At 42.5% G+C, this 21,510-nt stretch overlaps 1 protein-coding gene across 1 annotated transcript in view; it reads left to right on the forward strand.

Moving 5' to 3' along the window:
* The window catches only part of Snx6 (sorting nexin 6), a 39,747-nt gene that overhangs the window by 2,604 nt on the left and 15,633 nt on the right, over positions 1–21,510 (forward strand). The window contains exons 3-6 of the mRNA XM_041658607.1: positions 9,733–9,837; positions 10,343–10,453; positions 14,654–14,775; positions 17,416–17,539. Of these exons, the coding sequence (XP_041514541.1) occupies positions 9,733–9,837; positions 10,343–10,453; positions 14,654–14,775; positions 17,416–17,539 (462 nt within the window). The remainder of the gene's footprint in view (positions 1–9,732; positions 9,838–10,342; positions 10,454–14,653; positions 14,776–17,415; positions 17,540–21,510) is intronic.

A 21,510-nucleotide genomic window follows, 5' to 3' on the forward strand; every position in this document is an offset into this window, starting at 1 on the left:
CCATGGGTTCTGGGTCTGAACCCAGGTTGCAAGGTTGCCTCGCGAGCACTTTTCTCACTGAGCCATCTTGCAGGCCCAAGATGGGGTTTATAAAGATATTTAATATAGGCCTAAGCATGAGGGTTGAGAAAGAGACAGACAGGCACACCCACGAGCATGGGATGTGAGCTCTGAGGAGTCTCAGAAGGACTCTTAGTGGGTACAGACTCATCATGGGAGACTTGAGAGTAGCAGCCAGATGCTTTTGTAAATGATGAATCAACTCCCTCCCATCACGTATGAGCATCCTTAAAACTTCACTTCCAGATAACTCCAAAACAATGTTTATATGTAATATATGGATATGCAATTTTTGGACAAGACAGAATTTATTAACTGTATTTGGGTTGTTTCATGTTTTGAGAAAGGATCTCACTTTGTAGCTCTGGCTGGCCTGGAACTTGGAGACATTTGTTTGCCTCTGCCTTCTCAGTAGTAAGATTGAAAGTGTGTGCCACTGCCTGGTGTATTTTGGATTTTAAGGTAGGAAAGGGACTAGGGTTAAAAGTCAGTGGTGAGTGAGTGTACTTGCCTAGCAAGTGGGAGACCTTGGCCTTAATCCTTGGTACTGGAAAATAAAGAAAATAGAAGGAACTAGCAGTTGTGGATGAGATGAGATTAGTTTTGGTTCAGTTAAACAGATTTTCTGAAAGCATAGAGCTTTGTTTAGATTTAAAACTATCTTTTGTGGTCTTCCATATAAAAACAAACAGAAGTCGTTCATCGAAGTGGTAACTTTTTTTCCCTCGCTTTGGTTTTCGAGACACGGTTTCTCTACAGCTTTGGAACCTGTCATGGAACCTGCTCTGTAGACCAGGCTGGGCTTAAACAGAGATATCTGCCTGTCTGCCTCCTGAGTGCTGAGATTAAAGGCATGCACCACCACCACCTGGCCATGTGTTAACTTTTTAAATAATACTTTCTTAAGTCAAAAAATGGAATATTTCCTAATGCACAATTTGTGTTGGTCGCTTTTTGCCTTTGCAAAGTTTGTTTACAGAACTGAAGTGCTTAAGTGATATTTATGTCCAAGAGTTTTTCATATGTCATAAATTAGAGGGGAGGAAGCGAAGTGCAGCTGACCAGGGGTTTATTGTGGGAGGTTGCTTGTTTTTAGTAGAGCAAAGTCGATTTACTATTGAAAAGTGAGAAAGAATCCAGAGAGTAAGAGGGGTCCACCCTAGGTGAAGATGTTAGTATGAAGGTAGAAAAAGAAACTCGAAGACAAACAGGCTGGACGTGTAGGTCAATGGTAGAAGCTTGCCCAGCACGGGGATGAGATTGGCTTTGAGCTCCCTCACCTAATAAGAAAAAACCATCATGAGTTAGAAATTTTGGACTGTAAGGTGGTTCAGTGGGTTAAGGCACTTTCTACCAGGGGTGAAGGTCTGAGGTCAATCCCTCGCGTCTGATGATGAAGAAGAGAAAACCAATTCTTACATGTTGCCCACTTTTGCCCTTCATGTCCATCTATTCTACTACTACCACCCCACAGGCAAAAAAGTAAAATGTTTTAAAAAAAGAAAGCCTAAATCTCTAAAAAGAGAGGACATGTTTTGGGATGTAACGGTGGCGGTGAGCACCTGTCTGGTTCTTCCTGATGTTGGGGCTTTGGAGCTGATGGGTCAGCAGGTACAGCCAGACCCCGTGGTGGTGCGTGGTGGTGCTGGGCATACTTCTTCAGCTGAAGCCTTCTTCTCTCTCTGCTTACATTGACTTATTTAGAGTCTGTGTGGCGGAGGGTGGCGGCACACACCTTTTATCCCAGCACTTAGGAGGCAGAGGCAGTGCTCCTAGAGCACTAGGGCAGGCTCCAAAGCTACACAGAGAAACCCTGTTTCAAAAAAAAAAAAATAGTTACTTCATAACCATATCTTTGCTGCTGATATGAATCGTAATACAAATGTCTGTTTTCCAAAGATCTTAGGCAACCCCTATGAAAGGATCATTTGATTCCCAAAGGACTTTATTTGTAGTCTAGGCTGACCCCAGCACTTTCTAGGTACCGCAGTCTACCCTAGAACTCAAGGCAATCCTCTTGTCAAATGCTGGGATTACAGGCATATACTAACACAATTAACCTGATCCAAAAGTATTTCAAGAATACGGTTATGTGACCCCATACTACTAAAGTTCTTCCGTTTTAAATTTCTCAACTGTAAGGAACACAGGTTTCACAGGGGACCCGGTGTGATGGCTCAGCAGGGAGATGTGCTTGCCACAAAGCCCAATGACCTGAGATCGATCCCCAGGGACCACATCGTCCTCTGACCTCAATTTGTATGCCGTGACACATGTGCCCCACATACATACACACTCCCTCTTTATGTTTTTCGAGACAGGGTTTCTCTGTGTAGCCCTAGCTGTCCTGGAATTTGCTCTGTAGACCAGACTGGCCTCGAACTCACAGAGATCCTCCTGCCTCTACCTCCTGAGGGCAGGGATTAAAGGCGTGCGCCACCACCACTGCCCTGCTGCTACAAAATAATTTTATGGTTGGGGTCACCACAGTATGAGGAGCTGTATTAAAGGGTCGCAGCATTAGGAAGGTTGAGAACCACTGATGGAGGTCATTTTGTTCAGTCTTTAAAAAAGTAAATGTCTTTTTTTTCTTTCATACTTTGTTTTGTGTGTGGGATGCGCGTGTGGGGGAAAGAACAGCCTTCCACCACATGGGGATGCGGGTTTGGCTCCATTACCCACTGACCCACTGCAGCCCCTCCTCCTCCCCCACCCCGTCTCTTTGTGTTGTCTTTCAGATAGGTCCCTATGTAGCCCCCCAAATCCTGGTTTTCCTGCTTCCTCCTCCCAAGTACTGGGCCTACCTGTGAACACCATGACATGCAGCTTTTGAAGAGGAGTCTTAGAGAGAGGTCTAAAGTGAATGTTTGATCCTTGTTGCAAAAAGAGACATCAGAGATCCAGAAATAACACAGACATGCAGAGCAATAAGTAGGGAAAACTAAAGCCAGTATAACAGCCCTAGTTGTCCAAGAACTCACTATGCAGACCAGGCTGGATTCAAACTCGCTGAAGTCCATTTGAATCTGTCTCTCGAGTGCTGGGATTAAAGGCATAGGCCTCTACTCTCAGCTCATTATGGTATTTTTATCAGGACAGGCTCTTATGACTTGAAGAAAATATGTTATGGCAGCTAAAAAGAATAAAATAATATAAGCTGGTATGGTGATACACATCTATAAGCCATGCTCTTGGGGGAACTGAGGCAGAAGGATGACCAACTTGAGGTCAGCCTGAGCTAGAGCGAGACCTTATCAGTGTGCTTCCATACCCCCAAAAAGTTAATAAACAAAACAAAGCTTTACAGTATTGGAAACTATTGGCTGACTTTATGTCGTCAGTCGCCCACCCCCCGCTTCAGAAGCCACGTGTGGAGAAATGAGCAGTCACATAGTAATAAACAAACAAGCCGTTTGAACGGGAAGCATGCTGTTTTGTTGTGCAGTGCATGTCAGTGGTGGCCTACTTCACTTAGCATGTGGTTTTAATTATAAAAAATGACTGTAGGTGGAGTGACTCTTCTGGACTCAGTCCTGCTCCTCCTCTATGTTCCTTATCTTAGTGGAATCATTTTCCAGCTGTGCAGAGAACCTCTGAATCATATGTATATTTCATCCTCATATCAGAATAGTCACTGAGGCCAACTTAATTTCACCTTGGAAATACTTACTCTTAAAAATTTTAAGACTTTTATTGTTACTGGAAGTGTGGAGGTCAGAGGACAACTTGGAAGTTGGCTCTTTTTCTGCCTTTACATGGGCTCCAGGAATAGGTCATCAGGCTCGCGTTATCTTGTGTGTACACACACGTGTGTGACAACTTGCTGGAAGTCCTCCGTCCTCTATGTGAGTTCCAGGGATCAGACTTAGGTCATCAGACTGGACAACAAGCACCTCTATCCACTCAGCCATCTCAGCAACCTATGAGTGTCTCTTTCTGAGCAGTTAGAAGTGGAGAATTAACCAGCCAGCAACTGGTCACCATCTTTTTTTTTTCATGCTCTGGTGCTTTGAGGCAGGGTCACAGGCTGGCCCTCCTTTCACCTGTAGATAAAGGACAGCCTTGAGTTTCTGCTGCTAGGACTCCACCTCCTAAGAACTGAGACTGTTGTGTGCACCACTACACTTGACTTAGGGTCTTTAAACGATTATCATCATTAGTATTATAAGCTTTACGTGTGTGCACACGGGCACACTTGTGCTTGTGCAAGTGCCTGCAGTGCAGGTACCTTCGGAAGCCAACTCTGGACTGGAGTTATCACTGGTTGTGGGCCATCGTGTGCTATAAATCAAATTCCTGTCCTCTAGAAGAACAGTCGTTACTCTTTAAGTGCCTGAGCCATCTCTCCGATTTTTATATTATTTATTTGTTTGTATGTATTTTTTTAGGCTGAGCTTGTTATGTAGACCAGGCTGGAATTCTCAGAGGTCTGCCTGGCTCTGCCTCCAGTGCCTGAATTAAAGGTGTGTGCCACCTCCCTGCCTTTAAATTACTTTTAATGTTACTATATTTTTGTTGCCTAATACACATTTTGTGTCCTTGTCTTTCTTATGAATAGCAACACAAAATATTTAACCTATTCAGTCTCGTAAAAAAAAAAGTACAAAGTTTATTGGTCCAAATAAAGATTAAACCAGTTAAAGTCTAATTAAGAAGTTCTTCAAACTGAACTCACTAATTGCGAAAGTTTAATTAAATGTTGATGATCACAGGTTGTCTGCATTAAGTCTTTCCCTTAATAAAACCTTAGCTCCCCCCGCCCCTGGAATGGAAAAAGAGTACCTGAGAAATTTGTATAATTTATGTAATTAACATTAAATTTACAGTAGAATGCTTTATACAGTCTAATGACTGAAAATTTTTAGTGTAATACAAAAAAATATAATTAAAATGTAGGCTTTGGTGGCGCACGCCTTTAATCCCAGCACTCGGGAGGCAGAGGCAGGTGGATCTCTGTGAGTTCGAGACCAGCCTGGTCTACAGAGCTAGTTCCAGGACAGGCTCCAAAGCCACAGAGAAACCCTGTCTCGAAAAAGCAAAAAAAAAAAATGTAGTTTTGTCATTAACTGAAAGGCCTATTTTAGTATGTTAAATCATAAAAATATGCACTGAAGCTGGGCAGTGGTGACACACGCAGTCAGGGCAGCCCTGAGTTTGAGGCTAGCCAGGTTCATAGAGACAGTTCCAGGACAGGTCTAAAAGCTACAGAGAAACCCTGTCTCAAGATCTGAGTAAATTGGGAGCATGGGGACCTTGGGAGAAGGTAGAAGGGGAGGGGAGAGGAAAGGAGTGGGATGGAGAAAAATATATAGCTCAATAAAAACAAACAAACAAAAGAGAAACCCTGTCTCAAACAAACAAACAAAAATGCACTGAATACCAGGTGGTGGTGGTGCATGTCTTTAATTCCAGCACTTGGGAGGCAGAGACTGAGTTGACCAGCATAGTCTACAGAGTGAGTTCCAGAACAGCCAGGGCTGCACAGAGAAACCCTGTCTCAAAAACCAGGGGAAAAAATGCATTGAAGCAATTTGGCAAACAGACTTTCAGTGAAATCTTGTGCTGATGTGGGAGGGATTTTACTTTATAATAGATTGCCACCTGAGGTAAGGAAGCAGGGAATTTCATTGTAGAGACTGGCTTTTATGTTATTTATCTTGGTTATTATTAACAGGAATTGAAAAAAGAAACAAGTCTTGCTGGACAGTGGTAGTGCATACCTTTAATCCCAGCACTTGGGAGGCAGAAGCAGGTGGATCTCTGAGTTTGAGGCCAGCCTGGTCTGCAAGAACTAGTTCCAAGATAGGCTCCAAAGTTACAGAGAAACCCTGTCTCGAAAAACCAAAAGAAAAAGAAAAAAGTCTTATGTGTGTGAAGTGCAACTTACTGTCAAGCAAAATAATTCTTTTCTTTTTTTATTATTATTTATTTATTTATTAAAGATTTCTGTCTCCTCCTCCCCACCGCCTCCCATTTCCCTCCCGCAAAATAATTCTTTATGTCTGCTTTTCTGTGTGCTCAGGAACTGGGAAGTCATTATTGAGGTGTAGGTGAATGTAGAAACTAACTATAGGAAGAATTAGAAGGAACACTCTGGCTGATATTTTGTATTGCTGATGATATACATGAAAGAAGTCGGGGTTCTCTTTGTGTCATGAAGAGCTGAAAACAGTTTCAGCACTGGAGATTGCTTCATACTCCACCTGCCCCCGCCCCCACCCCTTAGTTTTTCAAGTCTGGATTTCTCTGCGCAGCCCTGGACCAGGCTGGCCTTGAACTCAGTCAGATTCACAGGCTTCTGCCTTCCAAATCCTGGGATCAAAGGCGCGCACTACCCAACTGGTATGTACTTTCTGAGATCAACTCTAGAACTAGGTTTTATTTTTGGAATGAGTAATGAACTCAGCTTTTAAAAGCGTGAAAAAGACATGGTAGATTGAATTAATAACTGTTAAGGCATTAGTAAAATATATAATGCTTTAATAAGTTATGAAAAAAGAAGTAACAGAAATGTTAGAAAGTCAAGAACTAGGACTGGGGGATGACCCACCATGTGAGTGTTGGCTACACAAGCATGAGGATCTCAGTTCAGATCTTCAGAGCCTGCTGAAAAAACACGTTGGACATGGCAGTATATGTTTGTGACTAAGTACCAGGGAGCTGGACACAGGCAGATCTCAGGAGGTGGTTGACCATCCAGGCTAGCTGAAACTGCCAGCTTCAGGTTCGGTGAGAGATTCTTTTTTTTTGTTTTTTTTCGAGACAGGGTTTCTCTGTAACTTTGGAGCCTGTCCTGGAACTCCCTTTGTAGACCAGGCTGGCCTCAAACTCACAGAGATCCACCTGCCTCTGCCTCCCGAGTGCTGGGATTACAGGCGTGCGCCACCACCGCCCGGCTCCGTGAGAGATTCTATCTCAAAAATTATGAGCTGGGCATAGTGTCATACTCGTTTAATCCTAGCTCTTGGGAGGGAGAGGCCAACCTGATCTGGATTGCAAGTTCCAGTGTATCCCGGGTTATACAGTTATACTTTATCTCAAGCAAAACAAAATATAGTGAAGAGTGACAGAGGATGACACTTGACATTGACATTTGCTCTTCACAGCACAAGCATTTCCCTACATAGGCATAAGCCACACAAGAAAATAAGCAGAAAAGTTAAGTTTGTTAAAGAGATACAAAGGGAGTCTCTGGAAGTAATAGAAATGTTCATTATTTCAGTTTGACGTTTTGCAATATGTTGTTTGTTAAGACTTCAAATTATTTTTTAAATAGATTTATTTATTTACTATGTATACAGTGTTCTGCCTGCATACCAGGAAAGGGTACCAGATCTCATTACAGGTGGTTGTGAGCCACTATGTGGTTGCTGGGAATGGAACTCAGGACCTCTGGAAGAATAGCCAGCGCTTTTAATCTCTGAGACATCTTTCTAGCCCCTCAAATTAATTTTAAGACTTACATATTATATGTAAACTCTATCTAAAAATTTGAATCATAGACTAAATCAGTATTGCTCAATCTGTGGGTTGAGACACCTTTGGGGGTTGAACAATCCTTTCACAGGTTGCCTAAGACCATCAGAAAACACAGATATTTGCATTATGATTTATAACAGCAGCAAAGAAATAATTTTATGGTTGGGGTCACCACAGTGTGAGGAACTGTATTAAAGGGTTACAGCATTAGGAAGACTGGGACTCACTGGACTATATTCATTGTGTGATAGGGAAAAGGCATTGCATTTAGTATAGAAAGGGGAAGTGAAAGAAAAAAATTAATAATTCGGAGTAATCTTTTCTGGGACAGGGTCCTGTATTGGCGCTCAGGCTGGCCCATTGCTCAGTATGTAACCTAAGCCAGACTTAAACTCCCTGCTGTTGTACCTTTGTCTGTGGGATTACAGGTGTTCTCCTCCACACCTGGTGTCAGTTTGGTTTTTATCAGTTGTGTTTGGGACACACTAATCTAGGCAGTGAAGACAGGACAGATGAGGAAATGTGAGCTGGGGGTGTCGCTCAGTAGTAGAGCCCTTGCTTACCATGTGCCGGGATCAACCCTGACTGACACCATACCCCACTCCACTCCACTCACCCACAGTTTATGCTTTTGTGTGTGTGCCTGCAGGTTAAAACAAAACATAAAATAGAGAAATGTAAAGTTATTCCAAAAACTATATGATTGATATACTACTTTGCTCTGGGTGTTGTAACAAATTACCGTAAATGGATTAAACAACAGTTTATTCTTATAATCCTGGAAGTTAGAAATCAGCCTTAGGATGGATGGGATGGCTCAGTGGTTGATAGCCCTGGCTGCTCTTCCAGAGGACCTGAGTTCAATTCCCAGCATCCACATGGTGGCTCACAGCCATCTGTGGTGCCCTCTTCTGGCCTGCAGGTAAACATGCAAAGCACTCAGATAAAATATAAACAAATAAAATAAATAAATCAGCACTAACCCAGGTATCGTCCCCTCCAGAGTCCTGTAGAGTCTTTTCTCTTTTCAACCTGGAAGTAGCAGCCATCAGTCCTTGCTGATGGCTGCAATGCTCTGTTCTTCGCAGTCACGCTGCCTTCTCTCGGTTGAACTGGTTGGTCCTGTTTACAATATCTCAAAACTGTATAGCCATTGTGGCTTGAAACTTGATCTGTAAATCAGCCTGCCTCTAACTTACAGAGCTCCACCCACTTCTGCTTCGAGTGCTGGGCCCACCACGTTGGGTTGTTGTCCTTATAGATTTAAGGTATACCTAGATGAGCCAGGATAACCTCATCTCAGAACTCTCAATTGAATCAGATCTGCAAAGGCCTCTTGGCCACATACAGCCCATTCAGAGATTGCAGGTTTGGATAGAGATACTTTTAGGAGCCATTAGTCAACCTGAAACAGTAGTTATTTTAAAAGCAGCTTGGGCATGAGTTAAGAAACAAGCTAAAAAGTAGAAAGGTTCCTTACATTTTTGATGGTGGAGGTTAAGATGGGATCTAGCTATGACCAAATCTAATAGCTATGATCTATCTAAGACCAAACTGGTCTTGTATTTATGATTCTGCCTCAGCGTTCTTGTGTGGGGACTACAGGAGAGCTCATGGCCTGATCTTTCTGTTTTGGCCTTGTATTCTTTTATCATGGAAGAAAAATGAAATTACATTAAGAGTATACATAGCCAGGTTTGATGATGCATACCTTTAATTCCAGCCCTCAGAAGGAGAAGACAAAAGGATCACAAGTTTGAGGCCAATGTATCTGTCTTTTAAAAAAGAGAAAATGGGACTTGAAAGACAGCTCATCGGTTAAGACCACTTACTGCTCTTGCACAGGACCCTCGTTCAGTTCCAGGGGATCCTCCATCCTCCTCTGACCCTGTGGCCCTCTGGGCTCCTTCATGCACGTGACGCATATGTACGCTCAGGCACATCCACAAAGAATAGAGACAGATTTTCTTCTTCTTTTTTTTTTTTTTTTTTTTTTGCATTTTATTTATTTGGGTTTTTGAGACAGGGTTTCTCTGTAGTTTTGAGGCCTGTCCTGGAGCTAGCTCAGTAGAGCTGGCCTCGAACTCACAGAGATCCGCCTGCCTCTGCCTCTCGGGTGCTGGGATTAAAGGCATGCGCTACCACCACTCCCTTGAGACAAATTTTCTTTACGATGTGCTTTCTCTGTTTTAGCTTAAAGCAATAAATGTTGATCTCCAAAGTGATGCTGCTCTGCAAGTGGACATTTCGGATGCTCTTAGTGAAAGGGATAAGGTCAAGTTCACTGTTCACACGAAGGTAAAGTGGGAGTGTTTTGTGTTTCTTTAGAAATGCTCTTACTTGTGTAATATATTGGTTGGAACTTAAATTTTGACTTAAATTGACTGCTGTTTTAGCAAACAAACTTAGGGAAGTTACTTTTTTTCTTTTTCTTTCTTTTTTTGAGATGTGTAGTTCTGCCTCTGGAAACTGGCTGTGCAGACCAGGCTGGAGAAGTTACTTAAGATTTTAGGAATTAACACAGAACCTAGATATAAATGTAATTTCTAGGTTTGTGTGTGTGTGTGTGTCTGTTGGTCTGTCGGCCTGCCTATCCATCCATCTATTTCACTATGTACTTTGACTGGCCTGGAACTCCCTGCGTAGACCAAACTGGCCTCAGCTCGCAGAGATTTGTCTGCCTCTGCTTTTTGACTTCTGGGTGAGTGCCACCACACCCAGCTAATAGTATAACTTTTAAGTGATAACAGTACAAGATCCAAGGATATTTTACTTTTATTCAAGAAAATTGCTGTCTTTACAGAGCTCGTTGCCAAATTTTAAACAAAATGAATTTTCGGTCGTTCGACAACATGAGGAATTTATCTGGCTTCATGATTCCTTCGTTGAAAACGAAGACTATGCAGGTTATATTGTGAGTATTTGGTTTCATTTTCTTAAGATTTTTCTTTCTTTTTTTTAATGTGCATGCATGCATATAGGTGGGGGGGGGGGCGGGGCGGTGTCCACACAGGTCAAAAGAGACACTGTGAAGTTGAGTTACACGAAATTGATGAGCTGCCTAACATGGGTACTAGGAACCAGGTCCTGTGGAAGAGCACCAAATTGCTGAGCCCAGCCCTTTTTAAAATTATGTATATGTGTGTCTTGTGTGCTAGTCAGCACAGGTGCCTATGGAGGCCAGAGGCATCAGATGCCCTTGGAGCTGGAGCTAGAGGTGGTTGTGAGCCACCCACCAGTATTAGGGCCTGATCTTGGCTCCTCCGCAAGAACTTTGTATCTTTACTGCTAGCCATCTCTTCAGTCCAAGTTTTCATTTTCTAAGAACGTTTTAGAAACTCATGTGGTTTTGTTTAGCATTTTTAGTAATTGATGTGATTTGTAAAAATGCCACTTACTAGGCACTGGCCTACCACCTTTTATCCTGAGCTGTCTTGTCTTACTTTGAAAAGGTTTTACTTTTTTTTTTTTACTTAACCTTGAATTCTTTTTTGTTTATTCAAATTAGAGTCTTGCCCTGTTGTCTATTCTCTAGGCTGACCTTGAACCTGCTACAGTCTTGACTCTGCCTCACGAGTTAGGGTTATAGGCATGAGCCCTTCTAAACAGGATAATTAGTATTGGAGTAATTAATTGAGGAATGTTACTGTACTTGTTTTTGGATGTTTAAGTGGACAGAAACTTAGAGGTTGGAAGGCTCCTTAAGATGTAATCAGACCACCAAGCGGTGGTGTCGCACGCCTTTAATCCCAGCACCCGGGAGGCAGAGGCAGGCGGATCTCTGTGAGTTCGAGGCCAGCCTGGTCTACAAGAGCTAGTTCCAGGACAGGCACCAAAGCTACAGAGAAACCCTGTCTCGAAAAACAAAAAACAAACAAAAAGATGTAATTGGATCAGTCTGGTCTACAGAGAGCGTTCCAGGACAGGCCCCGAAGCTACACATAGAAACCCTGTCTTGAATCAAAAAAAAAAAAGTTGTAATCAAGGGTAAATGGCTAGGGCTGGAGAGATGGCTCAGAGGTTAAGAGCACTGCCTGCTCTTCCAAAGGTCCTGAGTTCAATTCCCAGCACCCACATGGTGGCTCACAGCCATCTGTAATGAGGTCTAGTGCCGTCTCCTGCTGCACTTAGACCTGCACTTAAGCGTGGTTTGTATACCTAATGAGACCCATTGGAGAAAACTAATTTTTCCTTTCCAAGAGTTTATCAATTAGAGGTAGCTTCTGGGTTAGGGTGGGAGTTCTTGTCTACTTCCTCTCACCACTGGGACCCCATCTGGCCTGTGCGGGCCTTGTTTCCCTTTGTCATCCATCTCCCCTGGCTCTTCAGTCTTCTAGTCTCCTCTTCCATACAGTTCCTGAGCCCTGAGAGGAGGGATTTGATAAGCATCCCATGTTAGGATCTGGCGTGTCACGGTCTCTCACTCTCTGTGCATCGTCCAGGTGTGGGTCACTGTATTTGTTTCCATCAGCTTCTCTGAGGGCTGAACAAGAAGACACTGATCTGCCCTGTGTGCAGGGCCAGCCTGGTCTGCAGAGTGAGTTCCTGTCAGGGCTACACAGGGAAACTCTGTCTCGAAACCAGAAAACAAACAAACAAAAAAACACTGTCTGCTTCCCAGGACAGCACAAACCTGCCTTTTGAATCAAAATCATATGACCAAAGCTGAGTTGGGTTTGCTGTGTGGAGAATCCTGGCTTTGAACTCTTTCTTGTTTCTCCTTTCTATCCTTCGATTTGCTATCCTCATCCTCATGCCTCAACCTTCCAAGATTGGTTATATACTTGAGAGCTCCCTTTTTAATTTTATTTTTGGCTGTTTCCTTGTTTTTAATATTTGTGTGTGTGTGTGTGTGTGTGTGTGTGTGTGTGTGTGTGTGTGTTTGAGCTGAGGTGTTACTGTAATCCAGGTTGGGCTGGAACTGGCCTTAGGGCTGATCTTCCTTCCTCTGTCTTGTATGGATTATAGATTTGTGTCGCTGCTGTTTTGTTTTGTTTTTTTTTAGTTGAAAAAATTTTCATGCGATTTATTAATCACTAAGCATCTTACCTTTTTTCCTTTCCTTTTTTTTGAAACAGGGCTTCACTTGCAGCCCTGGCTGGCCTGTCTAAACTCTATGTTTATTGTTTGTGTATGAGCATACCCATAATTCAGAAGACAACTTGTAGGAGTAAGTTTTCTTCTTCCACCATGTGGGTTCCATAGAAAATACTTAGGTATTGGGGCTTTCTGTTAATTGCCTTTACCCTCTGAGCCATCCTGCCAGCCCCACAGCTCATTTGTGTTTTGTTTTGAGATAGGTTCTTACTGAGATGCTCGTGGTTGCCTCATGCCTCAACTGCCCAATACGGGATATTTTACTCCTGGCTTGAGAACTACCTGTTTTGTTTGTTTATTTATTAGCTTTTCAAGACAGGGTTTCTCTGTGTGATAGCCCTAACTGTCCTGGAACTCTGAAGAGCAGACTGGCCTTGAATTTACAGAGATCCATCTGCCTGCCTCTATTTCCCAGCACTATGTAGTTGTAGCTGACCTGGAACTCCCTATGTAGACCAAGGTAACCTTGAAAACCCAGAGATCTCTGCCTTAGTATCTTTGTGTTCTGGGATTAAAATTGTGCACCAGGTCTACACCTGGCTAGAACTGTCTAATTAATGAATTAATTAATTAATTCATTCATTCGTTTGTTTATTTTTGGTTTTTCGATGCAGAGTTTCTTATTAGCTATGGAGTCTGTCCTGGGACTCACTTCTGTAGACCAGGCTGGCCACGAACTCACAGAGAGCCTCCTGAGTGCTGGAATTAAAGACGCACACTGCTACCATCTGACCTGTCTTAAATTTTGACAATTTTAACGTTTATGTGTGTACATGTTTGTTTGTGGAGCATATACGTGGGATTGCAGGTGTGTGCCTCTGTCTGGCGTGGACATGGGATAAGAACTGAACCCATCAGGCTTTGCTCTACAGTGCTTTATCCCTGGGCTGTGTCTCCACTCAAGAACTATCCCAGTGCCAAAATAGGGGCTGGAGAGATGGCTCAGTGGTTAAGAGCATTGCCTGCTCTTCCAAAGGTCCTGAGTTCAATTCCCAGCAACCACATGGTGGCTCACAACCATCTGTAATGAGATCTGATGCCCTCTTCTGGCCTGCAGGCATACACACAGACAGAATATTGTGTGCATAATAAATAAATAAATATTTTAAAAAAACTTTATAAACAAAATAAAACAGTAGTAGGGGAGCTGGGCACTTGGAGGGGTGAGGTGAGAGGGTTTGCTGCAAGTTGTAGGCCACCCAATGCTACAACTAATAAAACAGTGTTATACTATATTTCTTCCTTGATATAAAGGAACCCACAGATCTTGATTTGTAAAACTAGTTTTACAAAGTTTCCTAATCTCAATTTTGGTATTTCTGGTTCTTAATTCATTTGTTATATTTTGACATTATCAATTCAGTATTGTGCTTCCTTTATTTTCTTTTTTTTTTTTTTTTTTTTTTGGTTTTTCGAGACAGGGTTTTTCTGTGGCTTTGGAGCCTGTCCTGGAACTAGCTCTGTAGACCAGGCTGGTCTCGAACTCACAGAGATCTGCCTGCCTCTGCCTCCCGAGTGCTGGGATTTTTATTTTATTTTCAAGACAGGGTTTCTCAGTAGTTTTTGGTGCCTGTCCTGGAACTAGCTCTTGTAGACCAGGCTGGCCTCGTGCTGGGATTAAAGGTGTGCACCACCACTACCCGGCCAGTATAGTGTTTCTGTTGTTTGATGCAGGGTTTCACTTTGTAATCAAGGCTGTCCTCAGAAGTATTAGGTCTCAGATTTGCAGCCATTCTACTTCAGCCTCCCGAGTACCGGAACCGCCATCTTCAGATAGTGTGGTACAGTGCTGAAAGACGTCACTTAGAGCTGTCATGGCTCACTAGGTGTAGTCATGTCTGCCACCAAGCCCTGAAAACCTGAGTTTGATCCCTGGGTCCCACATGGTGAGAGGGGAGAACCGAGTCCTGCAGAGTCTTCTCTGAGCACTGCACATGCTTGGGCCTGTGTGCATGTGCACACTTAAAACAATGTTAGAGAAATGGTTCCTTACAGGTAAATTTTTGGTTTATTATAGATCCCACCAGCACCACCAAGACCTGACTTTGATGCGTCACGGGAAAAACTGCAGAAGCTTGGAGAAGGGGAAGGGTCGATGACAAAGGAAGAGTTCACCAAGATGAAGCAGGAGCTGGAAGCGTATGTGACGGGGTTTTGTTAGTCTCGTTAGCTTTGCTTTGATGCCTTCTCTGCGCTCTCTGATATCCATTCTTTTAACCGTTCCCCCATACTGACTGAAATATCCAGGTTAAGTCATAACAGCCTGTGTTAAAGGATCAGACAGTTGTCTCCTGTCATTGTCAGAACTTTAAATTATTTAAATAGACTCTGAAGATTGAGGGATCTGAAACCTTATTAGAATATTAGGAAGGGAACATAACTTTCTTTTTTGTTTTTTTTTCAGTACAGAGTCTCTGTAACAACTCTGACTGTCTGTCTTGGAACTTGCTGTGTAGATCAGGCTGGCCTCGACTCACAGAGATCCGCCTGCCTCTGTCTCCCAAGTGCTGAATTTAAAGGCGTGCGCCACCACTGCCCGACTTTCTTCCTCTTTTATTAAACTTTGGAACTTTCTACTTTTGGGAGGTATGAAAATTATTTTAATTCTTTTTTTTTTAAAGATTTATTTATTTATTATGTACACAGTGTTCAGCCTCCATGCCAGAAGAGGGCACAAGATCTCATTACAGATGGCTAAGAGCCACCATGTGGTTGCTGGGAATTGAACTCAGGACCTTTGGAAGAGCAGGCAGTGCTCTTACCCTCTGAGCCATCTCTCCAGCCCCCTTAATTCTTTTTTTTAAGATTTATTTATTTATTATGTACACAGTGTTCAGCCTCCATGTATGCCTGCAGGCCAGAAGAGGGCACCAGATCTCATTACAGATGGTTGTGAGCCACTATGTGGTTGCTGGGAATTGAACTCAGGACCTCTGGAAGAGCAGTTAGTGCTCTTAACCTGTGAGCCATCTCTCCAGCCCCCAATTATTTTAATTCTTATGATGGTCAGCATCAATCTGATATGTGATGTCAGAGCGCCACCCAGCTGCTTGCAGCAAAGATACCTGTTAGGTTTCTGGATCTCTTTTGGTTTTTAATTTTACTTTTTCAAAGTAGCAAGAAAACTTTATTCATAAAGAAAGGGAAAGTAGGGGGCTGGAGAGATGGCTCAGTGGTTAAGAGCATTGCCTGCTCTTCCAAAGGTCCTGAGTTCAATTCCCAGCAACCACATGGTGGCTCACAACCATCTGTAAAGACGTCTGGCGCCCTCAACTGGCCTTCAGGCATACAGACAGAATATTGTATACATAATAAATAAATAAATATTTAAAAAAAAAAAAGAAAGGGAAAGTAGACAGGCAGTGGTGGCTTAGGAGGCAGAGGCAAGTAAATCAAGGTCTGGTCTACAGAGTGAGTTCCAGGACAACCAGGGCTTCACAGAGAAACTCTGTCTAAAAAAATAAGCAAAAACCAAAAGAGGACATAACTACAGATCAGAGATACACTGGGGCACTGCTGGGAATGGGGTGGCTCAGCAGGCAGAGCACTTGAGTCCCCAGAGCTCACACAGGGTGGAGAGAGGACTGACTCTTCACGTTGTCCTCGACCCCACACACGGTGCGTGTGTGCACACACAGTTAAAAGAAGAAAGACGTGATGGCGGGCCCTGTGAGGGAAAGAATACTCAAGGTCCTCGTCAGTGTGCTGGGAGTTGTCCAAGGGAGTAAATTCTCTTGTCTTGTCACCTCCATTTCTCTTTTGCTGGCCATTTTTCCCTTGTGCATTTTCTTTACTTTTTTGTTTTATTTTTTCAAGCATCTATTCACATGCTACTAAATGCTAAGAAGTTATTGTGAAAAGATAAATGCATAAGCTAGGTCTTTGTTAAAGTGTAAAATGACACGTTAAAGTTCAGTCGGTTCGGGTACAGCAGTAGTCTCATAGACTAATGTAATTAATGCTGAGAAGCCTGGGTGCTGGAAATTGGCAGAGCACATTATTCTGCAGGCCCTGTTTTCAGTGGCCCTGATCGTGGTTCTTTTGTGGTCTGGTTAGGGGTTGGATAACAGAGAGCCTTGGGTTTGTCCCACTGCCACCTCCATCCTCTGCACCCTTCTCTTTTGTCTGCACTGATGGCTATCCTCACAGAGATCAAACTGCTCCCAACACTGAGCCTGCTGGTGTGCTGGTATGTAAAACTTATGCTTCATGCACGAAGTTGAAGCAAGAATATCAGGCTTTTTCCTTGTTGGTTCGCCCACACGCACACATACTGTTGTGTGCTGCTATATGGTTGCTGGGATTCATTGATAATATAGCTTAAACACATTTCTTCAATATAAATGTTGCTCTGTGGTTGCTCTTTCTCACATACTTAGGTTAAAATATGAAAATAATTATTAACACTGAAAATATGATTGAGATTTTTGTCTTAAGGCAATAATAATATAAAATTCGAGTTATTGAGGTTGTATCGAATAATTTTTCTAGACGTAAAAAAACAAATACCCCGGTAGTGACCTAACATAAACTTGCATAATAGAAAAGTTTGTAAGACTTGATATTAACATTTAGATACAATAAATACTAAAATAAAGTAGCATGAGGCTGTTTCAGAAATGAGTTTTTCATTTTTACTAAACTGTTCATCTAAAAGCTCTGTTGATATGACTTATGTCTCTGCCTTCCTGGTTTATATTTAGAATGCTCCGGAGAATAATTGCTGGAATGACTTCTCGTTGATGCCATTGTTCACTTTTAATTTTATGTTGTTTCTAGTGAATATCTGGCGATTTTCAAGAAGACGGTTGCAATGCATGAGGTGTTCCTGTGCCGTGTGGCAGCACATCCTATTTTGAGAAAGGATTTGAATTTCCACGTCTTCTTGGAATATAATCAAGATGTGAGTGTCAGACTAATGAAAGCAGTGATGGCAGTCGTTGTTGCTGTTTGTTATTTTATTATGGAGTTTGAAAGGGCAGAAGAGGTAGCACCAGCTAACATGAGCACGGCCTTGGGTCTGGCAGCCTGCACCAAGTTTCATAAGCCCAGAAAGGACAGAGCCATCTCACAGGTCCAAAGGCTTCGATTTTTCAAGTGCCACATTTTTAGTGGTGAAGCAGAGAGCTTGAGTGGATCAGTTAAATCAAGTTATAAATTAAACTTCCATAATCCAAAAGCCCGAAATTAACTTTTGTGTGTTTCTGTGAGACCGAGGCCCAAGTACCCTAGATTGGCTTCAAACTCTGTGCAACCCTGGGTGAGTGCTGTGATTATAGGCATGTGCTGCTGTGCCCAGGTCTTACATGTGCAGGCGTAGAACTTAGAGATTTATTTCGCCTCCGTGAACTGAGCTACATCCCTGGGCCAAAAACGTTGTGTTTGTTGCTGTTTTCTTCCATTTTTTTTTTTTTTAGTCTGTAGTTCAGGCTAGCCTCAAACTCTCAATACTCCCTCTGCTATCTTAAGATTGCAGGCATGCACCATTTATTCTTTTTAAACTTTCTCATTCTTAATACGTTTCAGGGATTGAGATGGCTCTGAGAGGAAAGACACCTGACATGAGTTCTGTCCCTTAAGTCCGTATAACCTTTTCTCTTAGCTGGCGGAGCCTGGGCCAGATTGTGTGATATTCAGTTCAGGTCCTTTAAATTTTAGTTCTATCAATTGATGTAAATCCAAGTGCTTATTTTTATAGTGTAAGAAGTTTCTTTTGTGTAGTCAGAGGATGGAAAAACTAATTATGATATTCAATTTTTGTGTCCTAAGTGTATTGTTTATTTTTAAGTAAAGGATATAAATATATAAAAAAGAAAGAGAAAAAGCCATGCATCATACCTGACTCCAGCACATTTTTTTATTTTGTTTTTTTGAGACAGTTTCTTTGCATAACATTTTCTGGCTGTCCTGGGACTTGCTCTGTAGACCAGGCTGGCCTTGAACTCACAGAGATCTGCCTGCCTCTGCCTCCTGAGTGCTGGTGAAAGGCGTGCATGACCTTTTTAAAGAATTTTTAATTGCATTTTTATTGTATGTGGTTGCACTTGTGGGGGTCACAGGATGACTTGTGAAAGTCCTTTTCCTTCCACCTTATGGCACCCTAGGGATTGAAGGCAGGTTGTTAGGCTCAGTGATAAGTTCCTTAGCCATCTTCCTAGTTTGATAATGTGGGCTATGTCCTTTATTTAATTTAGTTCTCATGTCTTTCCATTTTGATTACTATTTGAAACAACTGTTGGTAGCTGTTGAGTTGTTAGAGAAAGTTATACACTTCTAAGAGTTTTTAATAGAGCCAGTGTGGTGTGCACAGGGCTGAGAGGCAGAGGCAGGTGGCTCTCTGAGTTCAAGGCCAGCCTGTGCAACTTAAAGAGACCCTGTCTCAAATAAAGTCTTTGATAAGGAGATTAGAGTTTTATTTTATTTTGACCTTTTGAAGTAGGGTCACTTCTCCCCAGGCTTGCAGAACCCTGCTGCCTTGTGTTCCCAGGGTTGGGATTATAGGCTTGTGAGATCGTGGTACCAATAGATAGCACCCGTACTGACCATGCAGTGTGCCTTCATGGTGGTCGTGAGAGACTGTAAAGACAGAGTTTACACAACTCTTCGGTTTGTTCCAGACAGGGTCTCCTAAAGTAACCCTGGCTATCCTGGAACTTGCTCTGTAGAGCAGACAAATCTTTCTACCTCTGCCTCCCAGAGTGCTGACATTAGGTGTATGCCTGACTGTAGTTCAGTTTTTTCCTTTTTTGAGATAGCCTTACCATGTAGACTGTCTGTCTACAGCCCTGACTGTTCTAGAACTCATTATATAGACCAAACTGGCCTTGAACTCACAGGAGATCTGGCCAGTGCTAGGATTAAAGGTACCTGCTATTACACCTGTCTGAGTTCTGGGGTTTTGTTTGTTTGTTTGTTTTGTTTTTTATTGTGAGCCTGCTAAGCCCCTCTAGCCCATTTTTTAAAATAATTAGTTGATTTTTTTTTTTTTCCCTTGAGACAGGGTTTCTCTTGTGTAGTCCTGGCTATCCTGGAACTCACTTTGTAGACTGTCCCTGTTTTTGGAAGTGCATGGTATCTTTAGCTGTCTGTAGCATGCTCCCACCTCTGGGGATAGGATATAACCAAGAGCAGCCGCAATAGACTGTATGCTTTGGGAACCTCTTGGACAGCCCTGGCCAACAACTCAAAAGAGGGTTTCTCAATAAATAAATAAATAAATAAATAAATAAATAGGGTTTCTCGTGTTTGATATTGGGAATTTTATTAGTTTCCTCCTGGTAATCATTCATGCTGTTCCAAGTTATCTTTTATTTCCCTTGTACATTTAAGTTGCTGACCCACGGGGCTGGAGAGATGGCTCAGTGGTTAAGAGCATTGCCTGCTCTTCTAAAGGTCCTGAGTTCAATTCCCAGCAACCACATGGTGGTTCACAACCATCTGTAAAGAGGTCTGGCGCCCTCTTCTGGCCTTCAGGCATACACACAGAATATTGTATACATAATAAATAAATATTTAAAAAAAAAAAAGTTGCTGACCCACAACACAAGACTAAAGATCCTGTTCAAAGTAAGGGGGAGTAAGAAATTTGCCTAATGTATTTTAGAACTATTACAGAATCATGATAATGTGTTGTACTTACTCCACTACATTTCTTCGGTTTGAAGGAATTAAAATTACATATTTTTAATTATGGACTAAAGTTTTACTTACTTATTTTGTTTGGGTTATTTATTTTTGGTGGGGATTTTATTGTTGCTGTTTTGAGATAGGGTTTCTCTGTGTAGTCGTGACTGTCCTGCTGCCTCTGCCTCCTGAGTGCTGGGATATGTGCAGAGGTATGCACCACCACTCCCAGCTCTGAATTAAATATTTAGTTGCCACTTTAGTATATAACAATGTCTGGCCGGGCGGTGGTGGCGCACGCCTTTATCGGGAGGCAGAGGCAGGCGGATCTCTGTGAGTTCGAGACCAGCCTGGTCTAGAAGAGCTAGTTCCAGGACAGGCTCCAAAACCACAGAGAAACCCTGTCTCGAAAAACCAAAAAAAAAAAAAAAAAGAAAAAAAGAAAAACCAAAAAAAAAAAAAACAATGTCTGGCAGGAAGGTGAGAGAGCTGTTTGCGACTGGATTATAAAGTTGGCCTTTTCCGTCTGAGTCCCGGAGAGTGACACTTGAGCATCGAGTTCTACCAATTTCCTCTTTTATTTACTTTAAAATTTAAAAGAAAAAGCAGTCTTGTGTAATCCAGGCTGCACTCAAACTTGCTGTGCAGCTAAGTGACCAGCTATGTGCCACCATGGTTGACACTCCTACAGATACACACAGAGATTGCTACTTTTCCAGGCGTGGTAGTGCATGCTTTAATGCTACCACTCAAGCAAGCAGAGCTCTTTGTCTCTGAGTTCAATGTCAGCCAGGTCTACAGAGCAAGTTCCCAAACAGCCAAGGCTACCCAGAGAAACCCTGTCTCAAGAAAACCCAAAGGGTTTAGAAATTGACATCCTTTAAGATTTCTATTTAAGGGGGCTGGAGAGATGGCTCAGTGGTTAAGAGCATTGCCTGCTCTTCCAAAGGTCCTGAGTTCAATTCCCGGCAACCACATGGTGGCTCACAACCATCTGTAATGAGATCTGGTGCCCTCTTCTGGCCTGCAGGCATACACACGGACAGAATATTGTATACATAATAAATAAATATTTAAAAAAAAAAAAGATTTCTATTTAAGCCGGGCGGTGGTGGCGCACGCCTTTAATCTCAGCACTCAGGAGGCAGAGGCAGGTGGATCTCTGTAAATTTGAGGCCAGCCTGGGCTATAAGAGCTAGTTCTAGGACAGGCTCCAAAGCTACAGAGAAACCCTGTCTCAAAAAAAGAAAA

This window comes from Microtus oregoni, unplaced genomic scaffold (assembly GCF_018167655.1).
Source record: "Microtus oregoni isolate MIOR12 unplaced genomic scaffold, Mior012 000009F_ref0000495, whole genome shotgun sequence".
Classification (NCBI taxonomy): Eukaryota; Metazoa; Chordata; class Mammalia; order Rodentia; family Cricetidae; genus Microtus; species Microtus oregoni.